The sequence below is a fragment of the Fusarium poae genome, chromosome 3 (assembly GCF_019609905.1).
Source record: "Fusarium poae strain DAOMC 252244 chromosome 3, whole genome shotgun sequence".
NCBI classification, from domain to species: Eukaryota; Fungi; Ascomycota; class Sordariomycetes; order Hypocreales; family Nectriaceae; genus Fusarium; species Fusarium poae.
The window spans coordinates 4,134,537-4,161,832 of NC_058401.1; the positions used below are offsets into that span (position 1 = coordinate 4,134,537).

At 45.4% G+C, this 27,296-nt stretch overlaps 11 protein-coding genes across 11 annotated transcripts; 8 read left to right on the top strand and 3 right to left on the bottom strand.

Moving 5' to 3' along the window:
* Window positions 1-315: 315 nt before the first annotated feature.
* Window positions 316-1,886, top strand: FPOAC1_008771 (uncharacterized protein; the record flags this gene model as incomplete). The annotated part of the gene is made up of 3 exons (XM_044853205.1): window positions 316-909; window positions 958-1,577; window positions 1,631-1,886. 3 exons carry the CDS (start codon window positions 316-318, stop codon window positions 1,884-1,886), a joined length of 1,470 nt encoding a protein of 489 aa, XP_044705875.1.
* A 1,016-nt stretch (window positions 1,887-2,902) lies between these two features.
* Window positions 2,903-3,454, top strand: FPOAC1_008772 (uncharacterized protein; the record flags this gene model as incomplete). The annotated part of the gene is made up of 1 exon (XM_044853206.1): window positions 2,903-3,454. The coding sequence occupies one exon, from the start codon at window positions 2,903-2,905 to the stop codon at window positions 3,452-3,454; it is 552 nt and encodes a 183-aa protein (XP_044705876.1).
* Window positions 3,455-4,308: 854 nt separating this feature from the next.
* FPOAC1_008773 (uncharacterized protein) lies at window positions 4,309-5,561 on the top strand (the record flags this gene model as incomplete). Its single annotated transcript, XM_044853207.1, has 3 exons — window positions 4,309-4,415; window positions 4,472-4,821; window positions 4,879-5,561. The coding sequence occupies 3 exons, from the start codon at window positions 4,309-4,311 to the stop codon at window positions 5,559-5,561; spliced, it is 1,140 nt and encodes a 379-aa protein (XP_044705877.1).
* A 667-nt stretch (window positions 5,562-6,228) lies between these two features.
* Window positions 6,229-6,727, top strand: FPOAC1_008774 (uncharacterized protein; the record flags this gene model as incomplete). Its single annotated transcript, XM_044853208.1, has 2 exons — window positions 6,229-6,624; window positions 6,707-6,727. 2 exons carry the CDS (start codon window positions 6,229-6,231, stop codon window positions 6,725-6,727), a joined length of 417 nt encoding a protein of 138 aa, XP_044705878.1.
* A 1,299-nt stretch (window positions 6,728-8,026) lies between these two features.
* On the top strand, window positions 8,027-9,250 carry FPOAC1_008775 (uncharacterized protein; the record flags this gene model as incomplete). Its single annotated transcript, XM_044853209.1, has 1 exon — window positions 8,027-9,250. The coding sequence occupies one exon, from the start codon at window positions 8,027-8,029 to the stop codon at window positions 9,248-9,250; it is 1,224 nt and encodes a 407-aa protein (XP_044705879.1).
* A 4,316-nt stretch (window positions 9,251-13,566) lies between these two features.
* Window positions 13,567-14,792, top strand: FPOAC1_008776 (uncharacterized protein; the record flags this gene model as incomplete). Its single annotated transcript, XM_044853210.1, has 3 exons — window positions 13,567-13,861; window positions 13,915-14,320; window positions 14,372-14,792. 3 exons carry the CDS (start codon window positions 13,567-13,569, stop codon window positions 14,790-14,792), a joined length of 1,122 nt encoding a protein of 373 aa, XP_044705880.1.
* A 993-nt stretch (window positions 14,793-15,785) lies between these two features.
* FPOAC1_008777 (uncharacterized protein) lies at window positions 15,786-16,459 on the top strand (the record flags this gene model as incomplete). The annotated part of the gene is made up of 2 exons (XM_044853211.1): window positions 15,786-15,858; window positions 15,912-16,459. The coding sequence occupies 2 exons, from the start codon at window positions 15,786-15,788 to the stop codon at window positions 16,457-16,459; spliced, it is 621 nt and encodes a 206-aa protein (XP_044705881.1).
* Window positions 16,460-16,846: 387 nt separating this feature from the next.
* On the bottom strand, window positions 16,847-18,486 carry FPOAC1_008778 (uncharacterized protein; the record flags this gene model as incomplete). Its single annotated transcript, XM_044853212.1, has 11 exons — window positions 16,847-16,877; window positions 16,924-17,343; window positions 17,394-17,531; window positions 17,579-17,616; window positions 17,665-17,687; window positions 17,748-17,870; window positions 17,922-17,940; window positions 17,989-18,011; window positions 18,061-18,148; window positions 18,198-18,239; window positions 18,301-18,486. The coding sequence occupies 11 exons, from the start codon at window positions 18,484-18,486 to the stop codon at window positions 16,847-16,849; spliced, it is 1,131 nt and encodes a 376-aa protein (XP_044705882.1).
* Window positions 18,487-19,094: 608 nt separating this feature from the next.
* On the bottom strand, window positions 19,095-20,629 carry FPOAC1_008779 (uncharacterized protein; the record flags this gene model as incomplete). The annotated part of the gene is made up of 4 exons (XM_044853213.1): window positions 19,095-19,539; window positions 19,593-20,271; window positions 20,334-20,469; window positions 20,522-20,629. 4 exons carry the CDS (start codon window positions 20,627-20,629, stop codon window positions 19,095-19,097), a joined length of 1,368 nt encoding a protein of 455 aa, XP_044705883.1.
* Window positions 20,630-23,944: 3,315 nt separating this feature from the next.
* On the top strand, window positions 23,945-24,799 carry FPOAC1_008780 (uncharacterized protein; the record flags this gene model as incomplete). The annotated part of the gene is made up of 1 exon (XM_044853214.1): window positions 23,945-24,799. One exon carries the CDS (start codon window positions 23,945-23,947, stop codon window positions 24,797-24,799), a length of 855 nt encoding a protein of 284 aa, XP_044705884.1.
* A 203-nt stretch (window positions 24,800-25,002) lies between these two features.
* Window positions 25,003-27,087, bottom strand: FPOAC1_008781 (uncharacterized protein; the record flags this gene model as incomplete). The annotated part of the gene is made up of 1 exon (XM_044853215.1): window positions 25,003-27,087. One exon carries the CDS (start codon window positions 27,085-27,087, stop codon window positions 25,003-25,005), a length of 2,085 nt encoding a protein of 694 aa, XP_044705885.1.
* Between the last annotated feature and the right edge of the window lie 209 nt (window positions 27,088-27,296).

Consider the following 27,296-nt stretch of genomic DNA (forward strand, 5'->3'; position numbering starts at 1 on the left):
ATAAAAGTATTAAGAATCATAAAGCTATGGTATCCGTTCAAGCGCATCGTAATAAAGAATATCTGCAAATCGCATAAGAACTAAAACTCAGTTGATCATTATTCTAGTATGCTTGGCTTGTATCGTGTTTAAACGGGGGGCATATCGGGATGTGGAGGTCACCACAGCCGTAGCGGGGCTCGGTTCCTCCAAGCTTCCGAATCCCCGAAGATACATGAATAAATAAAGACGTCCTTTTGTCAACAGGATTTAATATTAACCATCTGCAATATTCTCTCTTGAAATCGCACTAGAGATTGTACTGTTCCTTCCAAAATGACTCTCATTACCACTCCTGGGGCGTCCTTGATTGCAGGTGTCTTTCTCTTTATCATGGCAAGTTACACTCTGGCAACATCACTCTCATCACCTTTACGTCGCTTGCCTGGTCCTTGGTACACACATTTCACACATTTGATTCTCAAATTCCACATTGTTACGGGAAACAGGATACATTATGTCCATTCACTTCACCAGATATACGGCTCCGTTGTCCGTCTTTCCCCTCATGAGGTATCTGTGAGTGACGTAGAAGCTGTTTCGGCCGTGCATAAGATTGGGGCAGGGTTCCTCAAGTCCGCTTGGTATGATGGCATTACCCCGGGCCGCGAACCGGGCATTTTTGCCATGCGTGATCCCCATCAGCATTCAGCTCGCCGAAGACTTTTTGCTCGCGCTTTCAGTAACGGCTCCTTGCTCACCAATTGGGAGCCCGAGATCAGGAAAAAGACTGGCCTTGCTGTCCAGAAGATAAAGAATGATGCTCTCGGAGATGGCGCTGATGTGTTTAAGTGGTGGACGCTTATGGCCACAGATGTGATTGCTCATCTGTCTTTCGGAGAGTCATTCCATATGTTAGAACAAGGCAAGGTAAGCAAGTGCCGGCAATGCGTCAAGAGAACTCACTAATGATGCTAGCAAACACAATATATCGACTCGATGCAGTTGGCCATGATAAGTAGTGGCATCAGAACTGAGCTCTCGTGGATCTACCCTTTTCTGAAATACATCCCTTCCCAAAGTTTGAAGACTCTGCTGAATGCCGACAACGTCATTTATGATCATGGCACTATAGCCGTTAGAAATATGCAAAGTGCCGGAGACGGATTAAGCAGGGACAATCTGTTCAGTCAGATGGTAGCTGAAGCTGATGGCCAAGAAAAGACATCACTCACATCATCAAGTGTACAGACAGAAGCAGGTAACCTCATAGTTGCTGGGTCAGATACGACTGCTGTCACCTTGACATATCTTGTCTGGGCTATTCTCAAGCAGCCTCAGCTACAAGTTCAACTAGAGGAAGAGGTTTGCTCACTTAGTGATGAGTTGTCATTTGACGAACTCAAGAGCGCACCAATCCTGAACAGCATTATCGAAGAGACACTTCGACTGTATGGTGCAGCACCTGGTGCACTTCCACGTGTTGTACCAAGCAAGGGTGCCACTCTTGCTGGCCATTACCTCCCAGGAGGTACTGTTGTCAGTACACAAGCATACACGGTTCATCGCGACGAGACTATCTGGTCTGATGCGGCAAGGTATGACCCCCCATAAACTAACAAAAGAATGCACGCACTGACAGGGCTGCAAGATTTGACGGTTATCGATTCATGGACAAATCCAAAGTGACAGCTGCGCAGAAATCAGCGCTATCTCCGTTCGGAGCTGGCTCTCGAATTTGTATCGGTATGCACTTGGCTTATATGGAACTGAGACTTGGAGCTGCACTATTCTTTCGAGAGTGTCGTGGGGCTAAACTTGGTGCGGGGATGACTGATGATATGATGGCGATGGAAAACCACTTTTTAATTGCACCCAAAGCTCATAAGTGTATAATCAAGCTATAGGCTTTGAGATAAACATAATGAGACTTACATGGCACATAATACTCACAACATCAAGGATTAATATACCAATAAGCACGTAACGTTGATTCGTCTATTCTAAAATATTACTTCGAAGTACCTGAACGTTAACAAGTAGATTGATTTCCATCGACATTATAGACCCATCTCCAACATGAGTTCTGAAGTGTTATTTGTTGTCGCATGTACCGCACTTCCATTGGGAAAATTCAACAATCAAAGTCAGATTATAAACAGTCGTCACGCTAACTATTGATTCTGTCTAGCCCATTTACCCAATTTTTCGTGTATATCATGTTTCCTGTGAGATCAAAGACCGAGCAGCATATTTCAACCAATCACATCAGGCTTTATGCTCAAATACCGAGGACAGGTACGAAAAGCCGCACTGGATGGTACTAGAAAGGCTAGCCTCTCGGGTGGGATGTCAAAATAAACAGCCTAAAGATAGCGGTCCAACTGGCATAAACTGATTTACTAATTTCGTCCCTCATGCTCCCGGTAGCCAATTTCTGATACGAGTTGGCGTCAGGCTAGCGTCATGGGTCCAAGCATTTTGTTGTTTGCGGAACATCAGTTCCATCTTAAAATGTCCTGACCCGAGACAGATATCATTTCGCTCTCGTTACCCTCTTCGGCAGATGCGTTTTCAAAAGTATTGTGTTGGTGATATGTGTGATAACGACTAACCGGCCCTGGATGAAACAGAGATCTACAGTTTGGATGAGAGAGTAACGTTATGATTGGCCATGTAGCCGCTCACAACACTGATGCTTGTCTATGCAAATAGACAAAGTTTATCGTAATAAAGAGATATAATGAGTTGATAAAGTAAAGGATACCCACCATGGGAAATTACTAGTCTAGGCTGTTTATTGTGCTTGATGATTGCCAGTCTATCCCAATTTCGGGTCGCGACTGGGTAGAAAGACAGTCCAACTTATACTCAATCTTGAATCTAAAGCATATTGATCACATCATTGTTCAATCATCTCACCATGGCGTTGAGACTCACTTTATTACTCATACTCGTCACTCAAACTTTATCCCAACGTGTTAGGATATTCGATCAAATCCCTCAAGATGTGAACCAATGCATCAAACCGTGTCTCTTCCGACCCAACAACGCAAACACCGACGTCGGTGGTGTGCTAGACTGCGGTACACCGTATAAGCAAGCTTGCTACTGCGCAACCAATAGCGACAAAGCGAAACTCGTCAGCAAACACATCGATACTTGTGCCCAGGCAAGTTGCTCAGCAGGTGTCGAGTCACAAGATGCGTCATCTATGAGATCATATTATGCCTCTTATTGTATGGAAAATGGATACAAGGTTGATGCGATGACAGAGTGGTACACAGGGACTGTTATTGAGGAAGCTACCAGGACTGATAAAAACGTTTGGGGGTGGAGTTCAGAAACGAGTAATAGCAGAAGTGATGTGTTTGATGACGAGAAAGAAGATGGCGGTGCAGATATGAGGGCTGTGGATTTGCTTTTCCTGGGAGTCCCTCTACTTGCGACTCTGTTTCTTGGCTTAGTCGTATAAAGCCGGCGTTTGCCTTTTAGAGGAATAGGCTTACCAGGTAGCCGCAAATCATCAAAATACTAGGTATGCTGTTACTAGTGGTCATAAACATAAGCTTCAATGCCGCGTCACCCTGTCTAAGCCTCAACAGGCGACGTATCAACCTCGCACATGTATACTTCGGGACTTATGCCTCGAAAATCTTCAAATAATAATCAACCTCGCACAGACAAGCACAGATGTAAATCCTGCAAACCGAAGATTCCAATTTTCAAAAAAACAAAAACTGCTTTGGGCGCAAGAGCGGGTGCTATAATGATAATGGTCATCTTGTCAATGGCAACAATTGTACTATCAAAATGAAGCATCCAGCCGGTATGTAACCCTGTAGTCTAGAATAACAATCACGAGTTACAAATCTTTTAACATTACTACCAGCTAAGCGAGACAGCCATGTTGTTGTTGGTTGTCGATTCTCTACTGACTGACATGGGAAGTTCCACCATATTAGTCCCAATCTGGTTTATGAATCCCTTCAGTATGAAGATCCAGAACCTCTCCCCTGTAGTCGGCGATTGCCCAATGTGGTATAAAACATCAATTCCAATCTTTTGCGCCTCATAGGGAGTTAATGATGACCCTCCACGAGTCGCTGAATCGTATCATGAATTTATTCCAGTACGAGTTAATGAGTTGTACGACATCAGGGTTTTGGAAGGCAGTTCCTCGCCCTGCCCCTATCATAGCTCATTAGCCAATGCTTTATCTATAATGTACGGCGACTGGAAGAGTTTCCATCATGATTTCACACTTTTTGAGTTTCTTCTTTGTTGTTCTCTAAACAGTCTGATAGCCTTTGCCTCGGGATGGGAGAAATGGCTGTTTTACAAAGCTCCAAGCGTTCTTTGTGGATTGGCTCTGTATTCGGCTTCAGTACTTTCATCCTGTGCTCTTATTTTATTCTCTCATCATACCGTCCACAGTAGGCTTTCTCGCACCTCGGTCGTCTCTGCTCTGACTGATAACGCTCTCAAATAGGATCAAACCCCTACGAACGCAGACAACAGATGTGTTCAAGACAAACTGTCATAAGAAGATCAACAATACAAACTCAAATGACGCAGCCCTTCCGTCATTGCTTGCAGAATTATGGAAACCTTTGATACATCCTATCGAGGAGCGAGTATTTGTCACTGACAAAGGAGACCGTTTCGAGATACCAGAGAACCAGATGCGATGGAAGAAACCGCTTGGCAAAAGAGTCGTCCTCATCGATACGGATACACGCCTCGATGCAAAGAACAAGAATACCATGTTGAATGACTGCCCTTTGCATTATCCATCTCTTCCTGGTCGAACAGCAGGTCATCTCAATCACTACATATATGGTACGGTAAACAGAACCAATGATGTAACAGCTTGCTAACCCTCCCGTCTCCATATAGCTATGATCCATGGATATGATTACCGCCTAGTACGAGCAGCAGATTATCCCGACCGTCATGGTACCTGGGTTAAGCCAGCTGTCGCTAAAGAAGCACTCAAGACTCATGACATCGTCGTCTCTCTCGATTCCGACGCAGTCTTTACCCACCTCGACTTGCCACTCGAATGGCTGATGAACCTTTGGGGCTTTACAGGGGAATCCCTTGTCGCCATGGCCTACGATCTCGACTGGGAAGGGGACTACGACCCCCAAGGGAACCTCATTCTGAACACCGGCTTCGTTATTTCGCAAGCTAGCCAGCGAACACAGGACATGTACGAAAGATGGGAAGACTGTCCACGAAGTATTCCAGGCTGTGAACATTGGAACTTCAAGTGGGCTCATGAACAAAGTGCCTTTTCCTACTACATCCGCTACGAGTTTAACAGGACACATGATGTTGTCAACATACCATGTAATCATGCCAATGGGAATGAGTTTTCCGCCAACGGACAATGCGAGTGTCAGGGTGTCTTTGTTAGCCATAACTGGAAGAGCAAGGACAAAACACCCGAGCTATTGAGCAGAAGCATAATGACATCTTTGGCTCGTCGATTGCAAGGCCAATTTCAGGCCACTGTGCATGACCTGTATAGAGATGTTTCCAATCAGACTTATCCTTTGAGAGAGATTGAGATATAGGCATATTTAGCAGAAGACATAAGAACTAATAATTAGATCCCGAGCTTGATAATAACAAATTCATTGCGATTCGTCCCTTTGTTCCCATACAATCCAGACAAAATTCCATCCATTGGAAATGATATTTGACGAGACATGGAAGCCGCCGCATAGAAAAGCTTAGAAAGCCATGCCAAATTTGAACGACAGCAGCAAAGGGGCCACATGTGTTTTCCCAACGCTGCCTTGCCTAGTGGGTAGCAGAAAAAATGACCTCCTAAGTCTTAGGTTATGAAACTAAATGGTCTAAGGGCTATATTCTAAGGAGCATAAAGTGAGTGGCCAACTAATTTCGTCTCTTAGGCTTCCAGCGGCCAATTTTTCTGATACCCTAAAGCCACTGTCATAGAGTTCTGTTATTGTTCTGTTATTGGGAAACCCTAATTTGACTTCAAAATTCCAACCCGCACATGTAATTTTATCGAAGGTTTTGTTTGATAAGTTGGTCTGCGCGGACAGATTAACCTTTGTTGAAAACCTTGAGGAAATTGAAAAGGCCTGGGCGAAAGCTGAAGAGATCATAAAAAAAGAAAAGAAAAATTTATTGAAGGTTTAGAGGAAAATAAAAGGGCCAAGATTGGGTCCAGTTAATAGACCAAGAAAACACAAGTCCTTCTTCATCACCAAGATGCTTCGCTTTAAACTGGAACCACAGTTCTCGTCGTCGTGGACTGAACGTTTGGCAGACCGATTCCGTTTCAGACAGGGCACTTATCACATCCCCGTCCTGGGCGCCGATGAAGGGAATGTGTCCCATTTGGACACACCAGTACCACAAGATGCCGGTCTTCAAGTACCTCTCAAACCTCAGAAGCCAGTATGTCAACAGAATTTCAAGTCTCGACTATTACAACTCCCACCTGAGCTGTTGATCGATGTCATGCTCCATTTGCCGTATAGCTCCCTCTATATGGTCCGCCAAACCTGCCAGGTCCTGCGTAACCTGACCGACGACTTTCAGTTCGAATGGTTCCAGTGGGAAATTCTGCAGCATGAGCATGTGGATTCCTGGACTACCACACCTGTATGTTACCAGCTACGGGACATCAAGCGGATCTTCCTACGAAGATCCTTATGTATACCATGCGGCAACCTTTTCGACTCAGGGGTACTGGAAGAAAGACTGAAGAACCTCTGGCAGCCTGTCTACTGTACTAGATGTCTAACTGACCACCCGGAACTTTTCTTCCCTCAGGGCGGTAGAGCGCGCAACATCTGTGTGGGACTTCTGGGTACGTTTAACCTCTGCGAGCATGTCAAAGTCTCGGGCAAGGTCGAGGTACATGACGGAACAAAGGTGGAAGTTATTTGCTCACACCCGGACCACTTTCCCAAGAAAATGAACCCTGAAGAACTATCATCTTTCAACGGGTTTCGCCCACATATCAAGTACGATCGCGGCTGTTTGCGGTACTCCAGATCTTTTCCATTGGTAAAGATTGCTCCTCAACAATACCCCAGGATGTCGGCGTTGAAATCGCGGCTATTCAAACAACTAAAAGACAAACATCAATATGAACTTTGCCAGCACGGTCCGACTCAACTTGACTCAATCGTGTCGTCTTTGTCATCGGACAAATGCGATTGTTTCCCTATAACCGGGCTTCGACATTGTTGCGATAACCACTTTTATGATTGTCGCCTTTGCTACGCGCGCTATTCTTGGTCCTACGTGAACGATTGTATTGTCCTACATGTTTCAATCGATTTATCCAGAAGGGATGGGCATAGCATGGGCTGGCTTTCAAACATTACATTTTATACGGATGAGCGCCCCATTCATCCTATCCTGAACGAAAGCACCAAGGGTGTTCTGTGGTGCACTGATCCATCATGTGGCACGGGCTGTGGAAATCGTCTGTTATTGATGTTGGAATTACTGAACAGGTTTTCACTTCAACGTGCTCGTTGGGAATACCCTGTGTTTGCCGCCAATTTGCCTTATACACTGGAATACCAAGTATTTCAGAATGCGGCACAATGGATGACGAGGCCAGACATGCTGGAGTATGACCTTTTTTACTTCAATGCCGCAATATTGTGTCAAATTGGTCGAGGGGAGTAAGCCAAATAAGGCACGTCACTAGGCCTTGCCGTGCTCATCACCTATATATGTCGTCTTGCCTAGATAACAAAGAAAAGAGTTACTATTATTGATTTGCTTAAATGCCAAGTTGCCTTAACTATACCTCGCTGTAGCTGCCTTGCTCTTGTTAGTTTTCTTGACCAATCCAACCAAATATTACGGTAGCACTAAATTTGTGTCTTCGCTCACCGACTACCGCCAACATCAGTAGAAATAGAATTACACCAAAATCACGTGCTGCGCCAATAGGCAACCATGGGAAACATGAGTCCTACATGTCTTACACTTTCTTTTTCAACCCTTGAACAACATTATTTCAAACAACATCGAATTATTCGCCATGCCAGAAGCTGCAAATATTCCAAAGTTTTCTGTCAATCTGTCTCAGCCACCGGAAGATCGCTACAATCATATCATTCCTCATTTCCAACAATCTATCGACTCGTGTAACTTGAGTGGGCTTTATTGGATACTACTCATGGATTTGGCGGGCTCATCCATAGGAAATCACCTTGCCAATGTATCGCGATTTATTCTACGTCGCGTCCATTCCAAGGAAGAGACGGCCGAGTTGGCTGGCATTTCAAAAGGCATGGGTATGCCCTTACACATCCTTGTCGCCTTCAATGTTCTCCTAGATCTTTTGTTGGGGTGCACAAGCGGGGGTGTTCGTACTCTCGACTCGCCAATTTCAAAGGGAAGAACTCGAATGTTGCATTTTCGCACCCTGGACTGGGGTATGGAAAGTCTTCGACATATCGTTGTTGAGCTCGATTTTGTTCGTCATGTCGGAGGGCCTGTTATCGCAACTACCATCACTTATCTTGGTTATGTCGGGGTACTGACAGGTGTTAGGAAAGGCCTGAGCATGAGTTTGAATTTTCGACCCTGTCATGCAAGAGAGACTGTCCGACAGAGATTATCTTTCAGGTGGAACCAGGCCATGGTGGTTCTTGGCTACAGACAATCTATATCGAGCGCCTTGAGGAACATCCTACTTGATGAATCTGCAGAAGCCGACATCGAAATTGAGTCACCGAGACATTCCACGGATACTGCAGCGCAAGGTGTCTCGGTTGAGTACGTACAAAAGGTCCTAAATAGGCTCTCTACTTCTGAGTCAAGCGCGGCATACCTCATCCTCTGCCAACCAGAACGCGTATTCTTAGTCGAAAAGGACCACAAAACAGCCAACATGTGCGAATCGGACACTTTTCTGACCGCTTGTAACCATGATATAAAGCATGAAGACGATCCTTCGCTTCTTCGTGAGGCTGCCGCTGAGTTGGAACAGGCAGACGACGCACTCGGCATGGCAGACCTAGTAGGTCTATCCGTGGATAGGAAGAGGCACTTGGAAGGCCTATGGAGGGAAAAGACCTCTGCATGTAAAAGGAGGTACAGGCAAGAAAGGGATGCTGTGACCCAGCGCGATGTTATCAAATTTCTGGAGGACGATGAGATCAGGAATGAGGAAACGCACTACGCCGTCATAATGGATCCAAAGGATGGAAAGGTAATCTGGAGAAAAAAGTATGAGGTAGAGGAGTCAAGCTCCGACTGAGTTCAATTTATCATTCTGTAGTTATATACGCATGCCATTTGAGATCGGGACGCTATGTAACAGGATGTTGATTCTTAGCTATTGACCTCAATTGTATAGGTAGCAGAAACCCATCTGGATGTGGAGGTACTTTAGATGAGGGGTTAGGTTGTCTTATGCAGATTAGACGGCATAAGACAAAAGCTTACGCCGTCTAAAGAAACAAATACTGTTTTGTTAGGAGGAATGGACCGCTGCTAATGTCGAATTCATCATGCTGGACCACTCTGACGGTGTGATGTAGGGTCTAAGGGTACATTCGGCTGTGTCGTCCTAACCCCTGTAGACTGTTCAAGACTACACAACGCCACCACGGTTTCTACGGCTAGATGGAAGCTTGCAGTCAAGTTCATTCCCATAGAGTTAAACAAGACAAGTTGCAATGTGCATAAGGGACAGGTTGGATATATGATGGGATGACATGTCAAGAGTTCAAAGACAAAACGAAATCGACGTTCGTGTACATTCAAAATGCCACTGTGCCTAGCCCCAGTTAATTCACATCAATGAATCTCGATATGGCAAGGTGTAAAAACGAGAAACCCAGAGATACATGCAATGTAAGTAGTTGCTATTCTCCCACAGGAAGAAATTATGATGGTGCTTGGCGTGCTTGATTGTTGTCCAAGAAAGATTTGCCCCTTAGGCTACAAAGTAACCTGATGAAGAGCAAACATCTTCCACAACACCATAAATGTCATCATCAACCTAGATAAGATCTGTATCCTATAGGTTAGTTGGGCAGCTGGTCTAGACATGGCGCTGCTGCATCACAATGACTGATGTCGACCAGAGAGACTATTGAACAGCCTCCTGGCGATCCCTTTCCCGGTGTGGCACACCTTACCTTGATTCTTGTGGTCCTGACCTTGCCGGCGTCATTTTGCCGAATGATCGTCCCATAACTGAGAATAGGATTAATTTGATCTGCTGATTATATCTATGACTCGGCGAGGGAATATGTATCTACATAGTTCCAAGGGTCCTGTGCAATCTTGGCTGAAAGCCTCCAAGCTGGATGGCCGGACCTGAAGCCGGCAAGGCTCTGGGACACAGCACTATTTGCTGTAGAGGTGGCATCGTTAGGGGAACAATAGGCATTTGTGTTAAATAAGTAGTACACAGCTTAAATATATTGGCTAATGCGGATGATGGTCTGTAGCTAGGGAAAAAGACAAGCCACTGCGCTTAACGTGTGCTATTACATTCTAGAATATCTGGACCGAACTCGTTTGATGAAATGTTCAGGTCAGCCATATTTGATTCAGAAACGCTGCTCATGCCGATAATGAACAAAGCAACCTAAAGAGTCTACAAACTCCCAGCTTCCGACATCTATCGGAACCATGTTAGAGTCTGTTGATGTTAGCTTGAGATAAAGAAAGCACCGACTCGTTCATCTTTATCATCTTTTATCAAATTGTCCATCCTTTGAGGAATAGAGCAATCGGCTTGTAGACCCTCCGTCTCATTTAAAGGACCCCACATGAGGCTGTGTGAGGGGCGTTTCCTCTGGGTAAAGACTAGACTAGAACACTTCTTGGCAAGTTGCAGGGGTATTTGCTAGGGCAGGGAATCGATTGTTGGTACCTAATGGAATCCAGGGTTTTGGGTTGGGGATGGGAGAGAAAGCTCCTACCAAAAGGGGTCTACTGGGAAGGATTGAGGACACCACCGTTTATGAGGTGGTGATGCTAATGCAGTAGAATGACACTGGCTTGAAAACCCTTGAACGAGTGACATATTCTCATGGGCAGAATGTTACAACTTGTACATTAGTACCGTATACGTTGTTGCTCGGACGTGATCAACGTTTGCAACGCATTTCATCTGTGCAGAGTCATGCATGCACCAAGATCTAACTAATGGTCTCATCGCACGGTAAATCACTCTCCCGAGATGTCGGTACGAGAGATCGTCATTGTTTGGGTCCGGGGCGATACGGAAGACCAAGCGCTACAGGGGTTCTATTAGTAGCCTCGGAGGGAGATTTGTTAATGCTTTGTGGGAGATGCCGACTGGCGCCCTCATTCACAAAGGACTGCATACTAAGTACCTAGACTAGGGACCTAGCCTGAACCTTGTATGCACACAAAAGTCTGCGAAACCAAGATGCAGGAAACTGCCACGTTTTTTTACCTTGGGTTTTGGAAGGAATGTCTTCTGGAACAGTTTCTATGGGTGTCATGTCTCTGTGATTGACTTTGCGGTCATCTGTTTCATGTTTATCCCCCTTCACTATTGATAGTTTCGAGGACAGGGGATTGACTTTGAGGCGCCATGGCAAAGAAGAATTTCTCAGCACTAACACTAACTCCAGATTGGTTAGACTAGCACGGGTATCGGGAGAGAATACTTACTATACCGAGTCATGATTTTCAGTGGTCCATTACTCGGTCCAGCGGTCAGGGTTCTTTTCAACACCAAGAGCGCCATGGCTTTACAGTGACAATCCAGCACCTCTCGAGGTCAAAGATCAGCTCATGGCGTTCATGCATAATGAATCCAGACGAGCCTGGAGGGCCGCACTGTCTGTGCAATATCTGGGGATAAGGCTCGGGCGTTTCTCCCCAGTCTCATGGCTTATGGATGCTTTACGGAGTACACGATGGGAAGTTGATACTGTATTTCTTTCTTGCAGGGCTGTTAGTAAACCAACACGGGATTGATACGGTAAAGTCGGCACTCGGTCATTCAGTCCATTACGTTGTGCTTGTAATATGAATACTTTGTTGGGTTAGACATCAATCTCATCATTGCAGGGGGCATTCTAATCTTGGTTAACTCCAGCCCCAACCTACCCAGGCTACTGGAGAACGTTAGAGCTGACCGGTTTATTACTGTGGCGACAAATTTCCTTCCCAGACCAAAGGGCGACAGCTGTCATCCTGTTGATTAGTAGTGTCTGAGGGATTATGTTGGTTGCCAGCCGCCTGTTTCAGAATTAACGTTCCTTCTAGGGCAAGACAAAGACAACCACCGAGTTTTGCAGAGAGGAAATACTTGATTCATGCTTTGTTGGCTTTTAGTTGATTGGTATCTAACTGACTCCGACATTTGAGGCCTCGAACCTTGCCCGACGGGATCTGCAGTGGAAAGATCGGGGAAGGGATCTAGGTCATAAATGATCGATGCGTGCCAAGATACACTAACCCTCGAATCCTGGACCTGACCAAGCAGCAGATCGAAGAAAAGGGGCCCGGAAGCACGCATCAGACCGGGCATCAATACAAGTGTTGACCTGTCGAGGAACTGACTCGGCCGATCTTACAGCAAGAAGACCACCACCACACCAAAGGTGAGAGGATCAAGGGATCAACAGTTCTGCTACTGACGTGATAAAATCGGTTTGCCAAGTGTTGAGGCGTCTTGATTAATCAATTATTACCCGACTTGAATTGTATGGAGTTGTTGGACCGGGTGCTTGAGCTCTGAGACAGACGTTGGTAAGGCTATTGAATTTACCCAAAACTTGGTAACATACTTGAATCTCAAACATGTTCATAGCCAAGGTAGATTCCCGGGCGTTTGAACCGAACTGTCAGATTACTGTAACCCACAATGAGGATATCCTCAACATTTGACAGCAGTATCAGGACCCTCTGCCCCTCAAAAGACAGCTGTCAAACACCTTTTCTCTCAGAAACATAGTCTTGGTAGTAGAACAAGTCGGAAAACAGTGGGAAATCCTTTCAGCTGAACTCAATGCGACTCCGAGTTGGCTTCGAATAGAGTTTACTAGTCGTTTGTCCATCTCATCTGGTCTACGGCCTAACCTTTGGATTCCCCAGTGTGGCTGAAGACCAAGTGGATGAGGAGAGATGCAACCTGGGCTAAATATCGTCGACGGTAGCCAAGTCGGTAGTATCGTTCCGCTAAACCTCTTTCTGTTGAGAACGCCGTTTCGTAAGCCACGGGTGGGTTCGAGGACGACTAGGCAAATTGGGAATCCCATGAGTTCCCTTAGCAATTGATCGGCAGTTTGAGACTAAGAGGGGATGACTTTGCATTAGAACCGAGCAAAAAAAGATGGAAGGAAGAAACAGGGGTCATGCTAGTCAAACTATGGTCAAGGCGAAGAATCAATGCCCAGTGTTCTGCAGAAAGGTTCCATCCCCTTGCCTGTTAGTTATATCCCCGACGCACTCCGCCTTCGTGCTTCGATCTTGTTTCCTGATCCAACTTACATTCCTTTTTCATACATCGCTTCTGTTTCCTTTTTCCTAGATTGTTACCCAGCACAAACCTGAAATCAGGGTAGCACGCACCACGTCAAGATGACGGGCGACCAACGAGGTTTTCTTGTTCCAAGTTACTACGTCGACGACCTTCCCAATGATGTCGATATGAACATCGCGTCCATCGCCTGGGGTCTGTCCCTGGGTATCACGGTCTTCAACGTTGCCAAAGCGATTCGACAGACGCAATCATCGTGGCAACGAAGAAAGAAGATCACGAGTTATGTTGCTCTGATCTGGGCCGAAATCATTTCGAGTTTCTTGCTGGGAATCATGTGTTGGTTTTATCTTCGGGGCACCATTGAACCGAGCATGCAATTCTTTTTCTTTATCAGTAAGATAACCAGTCATCCAAGTCAAGGGTGTTGATTCACTAACATTTCAAAGTTGTCTGGTGGTCAACACAGGTCCAATGTCTCATCCAGATCATCATCAACCGAGTCTCCCTATTGATGGTCGTTCGTTCCAATGGTACCAAGCTTAAATGGCTTTGCTTTCTTATCCTCTTTGCAGTCAACATCAGCGTCTTTTGCATCTGGGTACCCGCCCGACTCCAAATTAGCGAGCGGTATATCCACCTCAACGAGATCTGGGATAGATGTGAAAAGGTCATCTTTGCTATCATGGATGCTGTTCTCAACTTTTATTTCATCTACATCGTCAAGCAGCGCCTTGTCGCCAACGGTCTTCAAAAGTACACTCGCCTCTATCAGATGAACATGTTTCTCTGTGGTATTTCTATTGCCCTGGATATTCTTCTTATTTGCATGATGTCTCTCCCCAATGGTTTCGTGTAAGTTGGATCTATTTGAAAAAGCAGACCGCATTTGCTCACATAATCTAGCTACATCCAATTCCATCCCCTTGTGTACCTTCTCAAGCTTCACATCGAAATGAACATGGCCGATCTCATTGGAAAAGTCGTTCGGGCCGGCAACAACGATCCCCGAGGTGGTGGCAACGACTACAGCTCTCGATCACGAACGACTGGAGCTTCCCGAGCTCACGGAACACGATTCGGAAACACCCTTGCAAGCGCTCACCATCGCACACATATCGAGCTCGGAGACGATGACGAGTACGAGCTCAACGAGAGAGAGAAGATTGACGGTATCAAGAAGACTGTCGTCACCAAGATCACACATTCAGGCGAGCAGAAGTTGGACGACAGCGATTCTACAAACGATGATCACAACAACGACAATGCTATCAGCGAAGCCAGCTCGACTAACCGTTTGCATCAGCGCAATTACAGCGTCGTCTAGAAACTACCATCTACAGAGTACAAGAACATTTGTAAAAGAGTGTTGGAGGATATACCACAAATAGCAACTAGGCAATCTCACTAGTTTTAAGATTTTATATAGATTTTCTTTTAATGTGTAATGAAACGAAAAATACTTTCGTTAATCTTCATTTGAATTTACCTTTTTGATATGTAGCAACTACCAGTTGATCTCGCTCAAATCTACCGAACCAGGACATTGGGACCGAGACTTATCTGATCCACCATTCTTCATCTCGGCGGATCTTAGATAGCCAATATCCAACACCGACCGGAGTACATCCCGTTCAACTCCACTCAGATTAGAAAGGAACGAGGCGATATTGTGAGATGCTAGTTACGTTTGAGAATACCATGGTGCTCAGTCCAGCGAACTCTATTCAAGTCTAATACTTCTTACAGCTAGTATATGGCGGGGACTAACCTGAACAGCATCTAGTCTTGGTCTTGACAGGGTCTACCCTACAATTTCATGACTCTCGTACCCGTTTGTTCCGGGCCTCCTGGTCTTGGCCCGAGAGGTTGGTCGTTAGCTGCCCGTCTAACTTCAGTCACCAATCATTTTTGATGGAAGTCCCGGAAGTTCGATTCCAGCTGACCCAGACTTTTAATTGGCTGTTTGTATCTTGATCAATACGCCGAATACGCTTTACACTCATATAGGCTCGGCTTACGTGAGTTGATACCCTACAGGCGGCTGTGTAATTAAGTCTATCATCACTCCCATAATTCCAAACTTGGAGCAGTTGAGACGTATTCGAAATGAGAGGCTATGTTCAATATGATTCAATACGCCGAATATACGTTATGCGCGATTCTAGCTATGGAGTTGGTCCTCTGTGCCTCGCAGGATAAGCTATATATAAAGTGTTGGCATGATCATGGAACTTGAATCAAGGGCCAGTGAACAAAGAATAAGTTGACCATCACATCTGTCCCTATCGCCATCATCACGTCACTCATATCGACCAACATGGGTCTATTCAAAACATCGGAATTTGTCGCAGAGTGCGAAAAGAGTGCCAAAATTCTGCAAGCCTTTGTCGGTAAGTTTACCAAAACATCCTTTTAGTCACAAATGGTCACTGACCCATATCAGACAAGGGAAAGATACCCTCAGATGTCATTAAAAACTCGAAAGGCATCGCAATATTCACGGGCTTCCGGGCAGGCATGTACTTTGCCGGCGCAGGCGGATCAGGCGTCGTGATTGCCCGACTGCCAGACGGTACATGGTCTCCCCCCTCTGCATTTTCTGTTCGCAGTGGCAGCGTTGGTCTTGTCTATGGCATCGACGTCTACGATTGCATATGCGTTCTCAACACTGCCGAAGCTGTTGATGCATATAGAAAATCCGAGGTCAGCCTTGGTGGTGCAGTTGCACTTGCTGCAGGACCTCTGGGAGGAAATGTCAATGTCGGTGAAGTGAAACCTGTCTGGACATACACAAAGTCGCGTGGTGTTTATGGTGGCTTGACCGTTGATGGGACTGTTATCAAGGAGAAGAAAGATGTGAATGCTGAATTCTATGGACGTGAGGTCTCCTCGGCTCAGATCCTTGATGGTCAGGTGGAAACTGGGTGGTCTCAGAATATTCAGGGGCTTCTTGAAGTTGTCAAGGCTGCCGAAGGAAAGGGCACAGAGTAAATATTCAATAGCCAGATACCTGCCTATTTTACTTTTATAGAATCACATTATATATTATTCAAGGTAACATACTACTTACCTATTTATAACATCCGCATCTGCCTCTTTAAACTCCAGACTTGGTAGCGACAATTTCAAGAGTCATCATTGATTGTTGGAACGAAATGAACTGGCTTTTCTTGTAGTAATGTTATGTCTTTCTGCTCTTATCAAATGAGGTTCCCGTAGTAAAGCAATAAGACTTTGACATGGGATTTTACATTTATTCTATCATCAACGATAGACGGTATTGGTACCGCGAATGAATAGGAGTGAACGACTTGCAATTTCCGGACATCGTTTATAATACTGAAACTATCCCGTGATATCGAATTGCACTTTGGTCTATCACTTCGGCTTTTGGCCAGTGACCACAAAACTGTGCTCGTTAGTATCCATATGACTTGGATAAGAGTAACACTCACACTTCCCAGTATGCGTGAACCTTCGTGTTCCGCATCTCAGCCCTAACTTGGGAAATAAACACCACAATCTCCTCCTGACTCATATTGAGACCCTGCCTCAGCAAGAATGAGCTGATAGACTCGAGATTTCTTTCAATATTCGCCAGCGTCCAAAGCCCAATCTCTTTGTGCTTCGGATCTTTTGGCCAAGTGTTGGTAGGCCATTTGAACGCTTTGCGAGTGACATTGATGAACCCCTGCTTTTTCAGACGGTCTTCATGGTTAACGGCTTCATTAAAGGGACGTCCCAGTGCTTCAGCTCCTTTGACAGTTAACTCGTCCCATTTGTGTAACGGAGAGTTAGGTTCGAGTGTTCGGTCGTCAGACCTGGCAGGAAATGCAGGATCAATAACTTCCAGCCAGCCTCCGGGCTCCAGATTCCTACGCATAGGTTAGAGGAAAGCAAAAGAAATAAGAAAATGGTAACTCACTCGAAGCACTGGCGGGTGAAGTTGTTCCAGTCAGCTATACTACCAGACATGAGACGCACAAAGATGTAGTCAAATGGTTTAGTCCAAGTCCATTCTTGTTCAGCATCGTCGATTTCAAATGTGCAATTTGGAGGAACACTAGGTCATGTTAGAGGATTGACCTGCTGATCGAGATCGCAACTCACAAAGCTGGCTGAATAGCCGCGATGTCAATACCAAAAACCTGTTTGGTTTAAGTCATCTGCTCTAGGTTTTGTCCAAAGTATCTCACCTCAGCATGAGGATGGTCGTCGGCTTGGTATCTCAGTTAGTGTTTCGTTTCTCTTCTCCGAGAGATCGTGTGTTACGACGTACCAAACTCGACAGCCCATATCCCAGTACCTGTTCCAATATCGAGCACCCGCTTGGCAGTCTCAGCATTTGGTGAGAAGTATCTTTTCCCACCAAAGGTGAGTAACAACTGATGGTTTTGGAGATCTAGTGGTATTCGGTCAGTCCTGCTATATCTTTGAGGAGGTCAAGGTCTACCAAGTCTTTCTGACTCGTGCTAGAACTCGTCAGTAATTCTCTCGCGCTTGGGAGTCTAACATCTTACCTCATCACTGGGAAGGTAGTATTCTGCGTTTCAATCAGTCACAGTTCACCCAATAATCACGTCATCACTCACTCTCGTCGCGATGATATCCGCGTCCATTGATCATGTGATAATCTCGGATACTGGAGCGTAGAGATGCAGTCGACAACTCATCATCAGTCTAATGTGATTAATGGATATCCTTCTACGCAAGGACCTCATAGACTCACAACTCCGATCGCCGAGTCATTATCTGTGTCAGCGTCTGCCTCCTGGAGTAGACGTGTTACCAAAACTCGGTCGCCAATCCATAGCCATCACCAATTCACTTACCAGATGAACTTCATCGTCAACGATTGAATCCAATTCGTCATTTGGGGTGGATGAAGACATATTGGGAGGTATGGCCTCTCGGGGGAATGACTTTCCGGCGGCGACTTTGGCTTTGACAGAGCTCGTCATCTTGTATTCCACAGTGATACCTTTGTATTGAAGAATTTGAGAGTAAATGTTTGACATGAGAATTAGAGACAAACGATCGGGCGGGGTTGTCCCATTTAACAATATTTTATCATCTGTTGGTTGCGTCTTTAGGCACACATGTTTGATCCGTCCATGATCTGACTTGCAATATGCATGTCTGCTGTGCCATCAAAGCACATGTTATGTCGTACCCGGACCACTGTTCCGTAAAATGGCCTCCACTTATAATCCATGTGGTATTGCATCTCATGATCTACGAGTGGGTGTGTTCATGATAGTGGTGGATCTCTGGTATATAAGTCAGGGATCAATGCCACGTCCAGGCCAGGATATCTAGTCAAGAAGGACCTTTATGTAATAAAATGGCCCGAACTACAAATAAAGGAATCTTTGTTCGACAGCTTCTCAGCACACTTTCAGATAACAGGAGGTGATTATATATATAGCTTTGATAAATTTTGTCAGACTAACAATATCATAGAATCCCAAATAACCTGACAAATTTTGAAAGAAGCGGTTTGAATTTTACAGGTTTCTCCTGTCTTGTTGCTTTATTCAATTATGGTATTAGTCTATAGTCGTTCCATCTTTCTATTGCAGTCTATACAAAAGACTGAACTCAAACACTAGATCCTTGCACCCGTCTAGTCCAAGTCCATGTCTTTCATATAAAATAGCTCTGTCTCATCATTGTCTTTATGACCGAATTCCACCTCATATGTTCTGTCGCACGTAATACCCATAGGATTAACGTGGGAACGGAATGCCGTCTTGTCAACTTGCGACGTTGTGCCCAGTGGTTGAGATCGAGAGCGGCTTCGATTGTTCGTTCCGGGTCCGCTTGGGCCGCCATAGTTGTTGCTGCCGTAATTGTAGTATTGTTGCTGAGTTGAGTTGCCAAGTATCTTGGGGAAGAGGCGGACGAGAAGAACTCGAAGACTCGGCATGCAAGCGCAGATAATTCCGACGTTGACCTCGATGGTGGACCACTGGTCGAACTCGGTGTATTCCCATGTTGCATTGTTCGCACCTACTCCTGCACGCATCTTGATGGTGGCGCTGAGGCGGAGGACACTAACTATGGTGACACTTTGCCAAATTAGTAGTGGTACGTTTAAACAGAGAAGATGGTAATAACTCACAAGATGCCAACGCTAAACATGATTCCGACCCCAATCTTTTTCCTCCAGTCCAAATTCATCTTCTTCAGCTGCGAGAGTGGAATGCTCAAAATCCAGAAATCCAGGGCAATGTTGATTGCTCCGCTGGACCAGGTTATAGAGTTAATGTCAAGGCATGTTCCCGTATCTTCGGTTTTGTGTTCCCATTTAGTCCAGAAGTAGCTGATAGGTTGACATTGAAATGCGGCTATCAGGATAAACGAGACGCCAAAGACGCAATTAAAAACGACAGTGGCCCACAAAGCCCGCCTGACGCCGCGTGTTGGAAAGATGCGGAGATAGAAGAAAATCATGGCCAGCTTGAGGAAGGTCTGCAGCGTAAAGTAGAATATGGCCATCATGTAAAAGTTCCGACCGAAATTGGTGACCTGGTCGGGGGTGACTGTCCAGATGTCGCGACCCATACCGTTTGGTGTTAAGCCGTGCGAGTTGATGACCATGCAGGGGATGGCCATGAGCATAGACAAGCCGATAAAGAGATCGTCAAGACCCCAAGGTAGCTTGTATACTAGTTTCGTTGCGAATCGTTGCAAGACAAAGATACCCGAGGTGACGCCCAATACATCGTTGACGGCGAGGATTTCTCGTTGGCGATTTCGGACAGGTGCACCGCATAGTGTCATGGAAGCATTTTTGGTACCTAGGTATCGAGTGTAAGTAAGTTTCATTGTACCTTGCAAACTAGGCTAGATGACGACGCACTTAATGACTCCCTGACGGTGCAAGAAGCCAAGACACAAGTCTCAATCTCGGCTTGGAGTGGTTCATTTCTACATGTACATTGTGTGTCGAGAAGATCACATGTTGAATTAGATACAGATACAGCCAGACATTTCAACTAGTCAAGTTAGGTCAGTAGATGTTTACAGAAACTGATTAACTAAACTCACAGCACATTTTGGTAGCGTGGCCAGGATAGCGGAACTCTCAGAACTCTGAGCCAATACCAAAGGAGAGGATGCCAAGACAAAGGCAATGAAACCACGAAAGAGCCTCATGGTGACGGGCTAAACGAGACGAACGAAAAAAAAGCAAAAAATTAGATGTGACAGAGATCCGAGACATGACAGTTGGTGTGGGAGAAAGGCTCCTTTTTACATAGCCAAGGGGGGAAAGTACACCATCTGCAGGGACGCTGGTATGTCACCACCATAACAAGACTTGTATTGTTGGATTCCATTCTGGTTCCGTAGAAAGTAAACTAAAAAGAGGATGCGCGGTTTCTGGTTGGGTCGCATCCTAGCCATACTCTAGATCGCCTTAGCCGCTATATATGCCGAAGTGTGTTCTCAGGACGCTAAAACCTACCTAGTCTTGCGAACAGACACGCACAGACAGGGTCATAAATCAATCATCTAGAGTTTCTGACTCGTCTCAGAGTAGATAAGACGATGAGTTCATCTTGGCATGACGATGAAGTCGACAAGTGCAAGAGTCGGCCGGGCGGAATACTACCAAGCCCTCGGGAAGGACTGTAGATCCGGAACGTCCATGCCGTGGTGATGGGAGTGGGATTCTTCATGACACATTTCGAAACATTCGTCATGTTCTATAGACAGTTTGCTGCCAGTTATTGTTTACATGTATCAGCCACCTGGTTTCAGTGAAGCATGTTCAACATTGATTAGTATGGCCGGGGCTTATAAGAGTCACAAGACTAAGATGTTCTGTAGAATGACGTAGATAATATGCATCTCGAGAGACAAATATGTCAAAATTTTCCCTTTTACTGTCATAAATTACTTAGTACTCAGGTACGGATCAACATTCAGATTCCCGACATGATTATTGATACCCACGACCTGTAGATCACTGACGATTGACATTTTCCCCGTGTGCACGCATGGAAGTGAAGAAAAAGCACCAGACGTGTGGAGCACTCACTTACTGTCTTGACTCAAGATCAATTAATTCCGCGGATGTACAGAGTACCTATAGTGGTATTTGTTTGTTGTATATACTGTGCAGACCAACTCTTTACTATTAACGCTAGGTAGCCTGGGGAAGAAACGGTGTGTTCCAAAAGGGAAAGTCTTTCGTGTACATGCCCAGCTTAGTAGTTACTACCTACAGAGGGTCTGGGGAGGGATTCATTAGTAGAGGAATAAGAGAAGAAGCAGCAGAGAAGAAATGGAGAAACCCCTGACTTAGCCTGACTCAATGGAGAATATTTACCAAGTTAGCGGATACTAAGACAGCACTAACTTCCATGCATGGTCTGAGCTAGTCTAGCAACGGACGGTTTCTGGTTTCTCCAGCCCGACGAGTATAAATGTCCATGTTTGGGTTATAATGGTCTTTTTCTACAGTTTATGTTTATTCCATGTCATCGGGTTCCCCGAGGTTTGTTTTGTTTTCTTTGTAAGAAGTTGTTATGTATATATCAAAACAGCGGGCAGCTTCTCAACGAGGTTTCAGTGAGCGAGACGCTATAACCAAGTGTCGATCAGTGGGGGTAGAGCCTCTTTACAGTTCAAGATTTCTCCACGTGGCGCATGGATATAACAGCGACAGTGTCCAATCTCGATCTTGTCCGCTGAGGTTAGGCTGATGAATTGATTGCTCAGCACAATAACTCAGCTTACCAACGGAACTAAGTCGACTGATCGGCTGTCCTCACAGCGGAATGACTTGCACCGACAACTGCTGATCTCTCATGTGTTTTAGCCCCAGTCAGTCAATCTGACAGTTAATTTCCCCAAGTGACAGGCATTCATTCCCTGTTCATTTCCTCAACTGCCGCACGCTTTACGTAATACTTTTGGATCTCAACTCAACTCAACTCTACTCAGGCAGTATGTAAATGTAAATCTTGTATGTATTGCCGAGGTCTTGACTTTTTAATTTCTTGGCAACTAATCTTTTATCAATCAGATAAAGTTGATAGATATCATAATAACATTGAGCTTTCTTTGGCTCATGAATAGTGCACTATTTATCTGTCTGCCTGTTGGGTGGATGTCAGTATGAAAGAGCTGCAGGGTAACCGTATTCGTTCTTGAGCTCGCTCTTGGACATGATGACAAGTAGCTACATTACACTCACATTGATCAATATTGCATGTTGAATCTAATGCGTACGGAGTATTGTACGTAGTATTCGGACACGTCAATCATCTGTTGTGGGCCTCTTCATTTCCATCCGCGTGGTTGCAAGGTTTAATTTCACCACTTCTCCCGTCATCTAAATTAGCTTCACGTCGTACCCTTGTACATACAATCGACCAGCCGATGGGATATGTCGGCAATTGCAAGCCTCATCATTTCCTTCAACGGAATTTTGCCGGATCTGCACCTTTGCATGTCAAGAAGATGTTGATCTGCTTATCGCGCAATTGTTGTTGACATCGTCATGCAGCACTAATGTGAAGATCGTTATTATTCTTTCCACCACCACTCTGGTTCCGCTGACAGCCTCATACGCATTCTTGACCTCACGTGGTGTGCCTCATTTGCTCAAAGGCTGTTTATGATAAAAGGATACCTATTACGTCCAAGCATAACCTGGACTAGACCCGTATTCGTGGATAGTTCAAATGGTCATGTTGGTGCCAAACTACCTAGGTTAGTAGTTATTAATTTCATCTCCCCGCGCTGACAATAAATAGGTGGAGAGTCCAAAAACGCGTCTCATTATTCCCTATCATCTGCATCTCGAATAATATCATTGATGCACGCAACTGTAAAACATGACTGGGGCATTAAGAGCTAACATGTAATGTTATCGTCGAGTCCAGACCAGAACTACTTAATTAACTACTGGCTTCCTTTCCTTTGTCGACGGAAGTGTCTAGGCGAACTTGTCCTGTCATCCCATCTCCAGGCTAGTCCCAATAGACAGCACAGTCGTCGTGTGCTAGCGACAACGGTGAGCCGATGACATATTTATCCACGTCTGCCTTTATTGATCATGAATAGTTTAGGTTCTTTCTATGATGGTTATCTAATAAAACTTGATGAAAACGCCACCTTGACTCAACTCGGGAATTATGTGAGACAAACACAGAAAGTATCCTATTCCCGGTACTGTATAAAGACATACACATTAGCCATCTATATCCAGTATCTTGCCAGATAAATCTCCATATTTCACCTCGACAATACTGAGATAAGGATGCATGTACATATGTCAAAGGGCGCGTGACAGCATCAGCTGATGGTATCTTTATTGACTATTTAGGTAATTATTGCCGGTACTCCATTTTTATTAGTCAACACATCAAAAAGTAAACTGCTTCAAAACCGACACAACTACAGAAATACCATTTCCTTCTGCATACATCTTCTAGACAATACAATCGCTGTACAATCGTCATGGTAGCCTCACCATTTACCCTGCGCATCGCCATGCTGAATGCCGATGCCCCGGTGCCCAGTGTGACAGAACAAAGGGCACCCTCGTACGGCCACATCTTCCATGAACTTCTATCTCAGTCGGCGGTTCGTGTAGCCCCTGGGTTATCCGTCGAGGCAGAATACTTTGACGTTTATCATGGTACATACCCAGAGTCACTCACCAATTTTGACGCAATTGTCATTTCCGGTTCCAGCGCCAGCTCCTACGAAGACAAAGATTGGATTAAACAACTCGACGCTTATATCGCCAAAGTTTACGCTGAACAACCCCATGTCAAGATTTTCGGCAGCTGCTTCGGCCACCAGATCATCTGCCAAAGTCTGTTCCGCGAACATGGGATCTATGTGGAGAAAGATCCGAAAGGAATGGAAATCGGTGTTCACACAGTCCAGCTCGACCAAGACTTCCTGAAAGCACTAGGAAGTCGTTCGTCTGTCATAAACAACAACAAACTCGGGTTACAATTTGTTCATGGTGATCATGTCAAGGTACCAGAAGGCCATTCTCTACCTCCAACATGGCTTTCCATGGGCCAAACCAAACACTGCGCATTTCAAGGAGCATATAAGCCGAATCATGTGCTCACGTATCAAGGTCATTTCGAATTCGATAGATTCATCAACATCGAGACTTGCAAGTTTTTTGCCAAAGCATACGGTTGGGCTCCCCAGTTTATTGAGGCATCAGTCGAGGCTATGGATAAGGATGACGACTCCAAGATTGCGGCTGACATGGTGATGAGATTCTTTCTTGAGGGCCGACATGCCGTGCCAGGGTTTGGAGGATTGATGAGCCCCCCATTGGAGGATTGAAAGACAGTTCTTAAATATACAAAGTATTGATATGGCTCTATTTCGAATAGTATGTGCTACAGCGAGAACGGTCAACGAAAGTTGTTGATGCAGTGAAAAACCCCCGACACAAATTTTAAACAAATTGATACTCGTACAGACGTTCGATGCCTGGCTCTCTTTGTACTTTGAGCTTTACAGTCGAATCCTGTAGGTCTAAACCTTTACACCATCTGGATCTTCTCCCACGCCACACTCTCAGTTACTGCTTCTCCCTGCATAACCCCATGAATATAACTCTCACCGACCACAAAATACTCATTTTCTTTGTCAGTCGTTCGCATGACCAGCGGAGCGGGAGATCCGGCAACTATCCACACCTCATCTCCAATTTCACAAGACTCCAATCCCATCCCCAAGTATCCCGTATCAGTAAGTATGGGTCTGTTGTTGATATAAGTCGTCGCCATGATGCTTCCTGGCGGCATAGAATTTCTTGACAATGGTTCCTTCAACATTTGGATCTCTTCATCATTAAGCTCCACATGCTCTTGTGGTAGAAAATCCAGACATGACTTTACGAGGTTGAGGCTGGGGAAAATACTCGAAGGGTATCTCGCAACTATGTCATCCAAGTAAGACATTTCTCGCAGAGACTCGAGCACAAGAGCTTCGCCAGTAGATGGTGTATCAGCCTCCATGTGGAAAACCCGCAACGGGTGAACTATTTCCTCCAAGATGGCTCGCTGGAAATCCCCAAGTCGGACAAGTGTAGCCGGTCGATTCGAGAAGTCGGTATCGTGAATCAAGGTGCGCCAAAAGGCTTCATCTGCCGGCTGGCCAGTATATGGATAAACCTCGTCCATGCTGAGAAGAATGTCACCCGACATGCCGCGCCGGCCTTGCATTGTCTCGATGTAGGTCTCCCCTATTTTCTTGATTTTCCCAAGACAGAATCCAAACACATTGAGGATGTTTCCTTCGATAGTGAATGGGCGTGGGTTCGGAGCATGTGGCACATGCTTGGAAGAGTTGATGATGCCTACTGATCGAAACTGAGCGCCAGAGAGAGTATTGGTCATGATTGCTGGGAAGTCCGGGACCCATGATGGAAGACAGGGAGTCTCTCGCACGTCAGGACCTTTGACAAGAGTAATGTAGACCAAGGAATCGGTTGCCTCAATAATCTTGTGTGCGACATTCCTCAAAAGATCTTTGATATCGATGTCATAATTCGGCTCAAATTCCGATGGTAGTACAAGGCCATCCTCGGCAGCCATGTGCTTCATTATACCTACCAAACCGTAGACAACATCCCGAGGGTCAGAAGCTTGTAGGCCGAACAAGGTGAAGAGGAACCGTAGCAAGACCATCTCGGCCGACTTTTCATACTTAACACCAAGCCCAGCCTCAAAGTCGATCGTCTCTAAAGTACGTGTCCACTGACTCTTGTGTCCCTTGCACCATTCTCGGAGCAGTTGGATCCTCTCGGCGTGGAAAATGTAGAGATCGCCACGAAGATGGATACCCGGTCCGTCCTTGGGGACTAGGTCGAGACAAGGCTGGAAAAACCCGCTGTAGTGAAGAAATGCTGCTGTGTAACCCACGCAATCGAAACCAGTGAATTTTCCGTTGCACAAAATAACAACGTCGTTGGTAAGAGAGACTTCCTGTATCACCCAAACTCGGGCAAACCAATTACTCATAAACAGGGTGAGTAGTCCAAGCGCTTCTTTCTCGTCGATAGGCTCCATTCCATATTTATCAGGCATGATAGAAAGATCAGAGTTAAAGGCCCAGTATTGATTTTGAATCATTTGAAGTGTGTGAGGAACAGATTCGGTTCCGATCCTCTCAGCCGCATTTATTCCAGCTTCCAATTCTGGAAATGACTTACCAAGCCAGACGATGACGCGGTCAGCCTTTCCGTAGATCTGATTCATTACCGAAACCTGGGAACATCGCTCAACGGGATCAGACTGGTTGATGCACAAGGCGTCGATCCAGATGGGGGTTTGGGGGCATGAGGCCTGGAGTTCGATGAGTGCGTCGTATAGATTCGGCTGAACTTCGAACGTCTGCCCGTTCAACAGGATAGATGTGCCTGCATCGGCCTCTGTATCATAGGGGCGAGGCGAGCCCCAAGTGTAGGACAATGCATTGTAGGTTATCTCTGTGCCACTGGATAGTCCATATGTTGTGAGTGTTACACTTGGTACTTGTACTTTTGTGTAAGGATGAATATCGATCGAGATGGTTGCCAGACGGAAAGAACCAGCGTCAAGCAAATCTGGGTAATATTGCGGCATTATTATGAATTTCAAAGTGAGTAAGATTTAAGATAAGAAAGAGTAGAGTAAAAGTGGATGGCAATATTGAAGATGTCAACCGTTTCAGATGTTGTGATTTAGTCTAGCTTGTTTGGGTCTAGGTGATCTCAGTGTGTTTATCATCTTGGATTTGTTTTTGGTACATCATGTTCCACCTGGATAGCACTGAGTATATTACTTTCAAAACA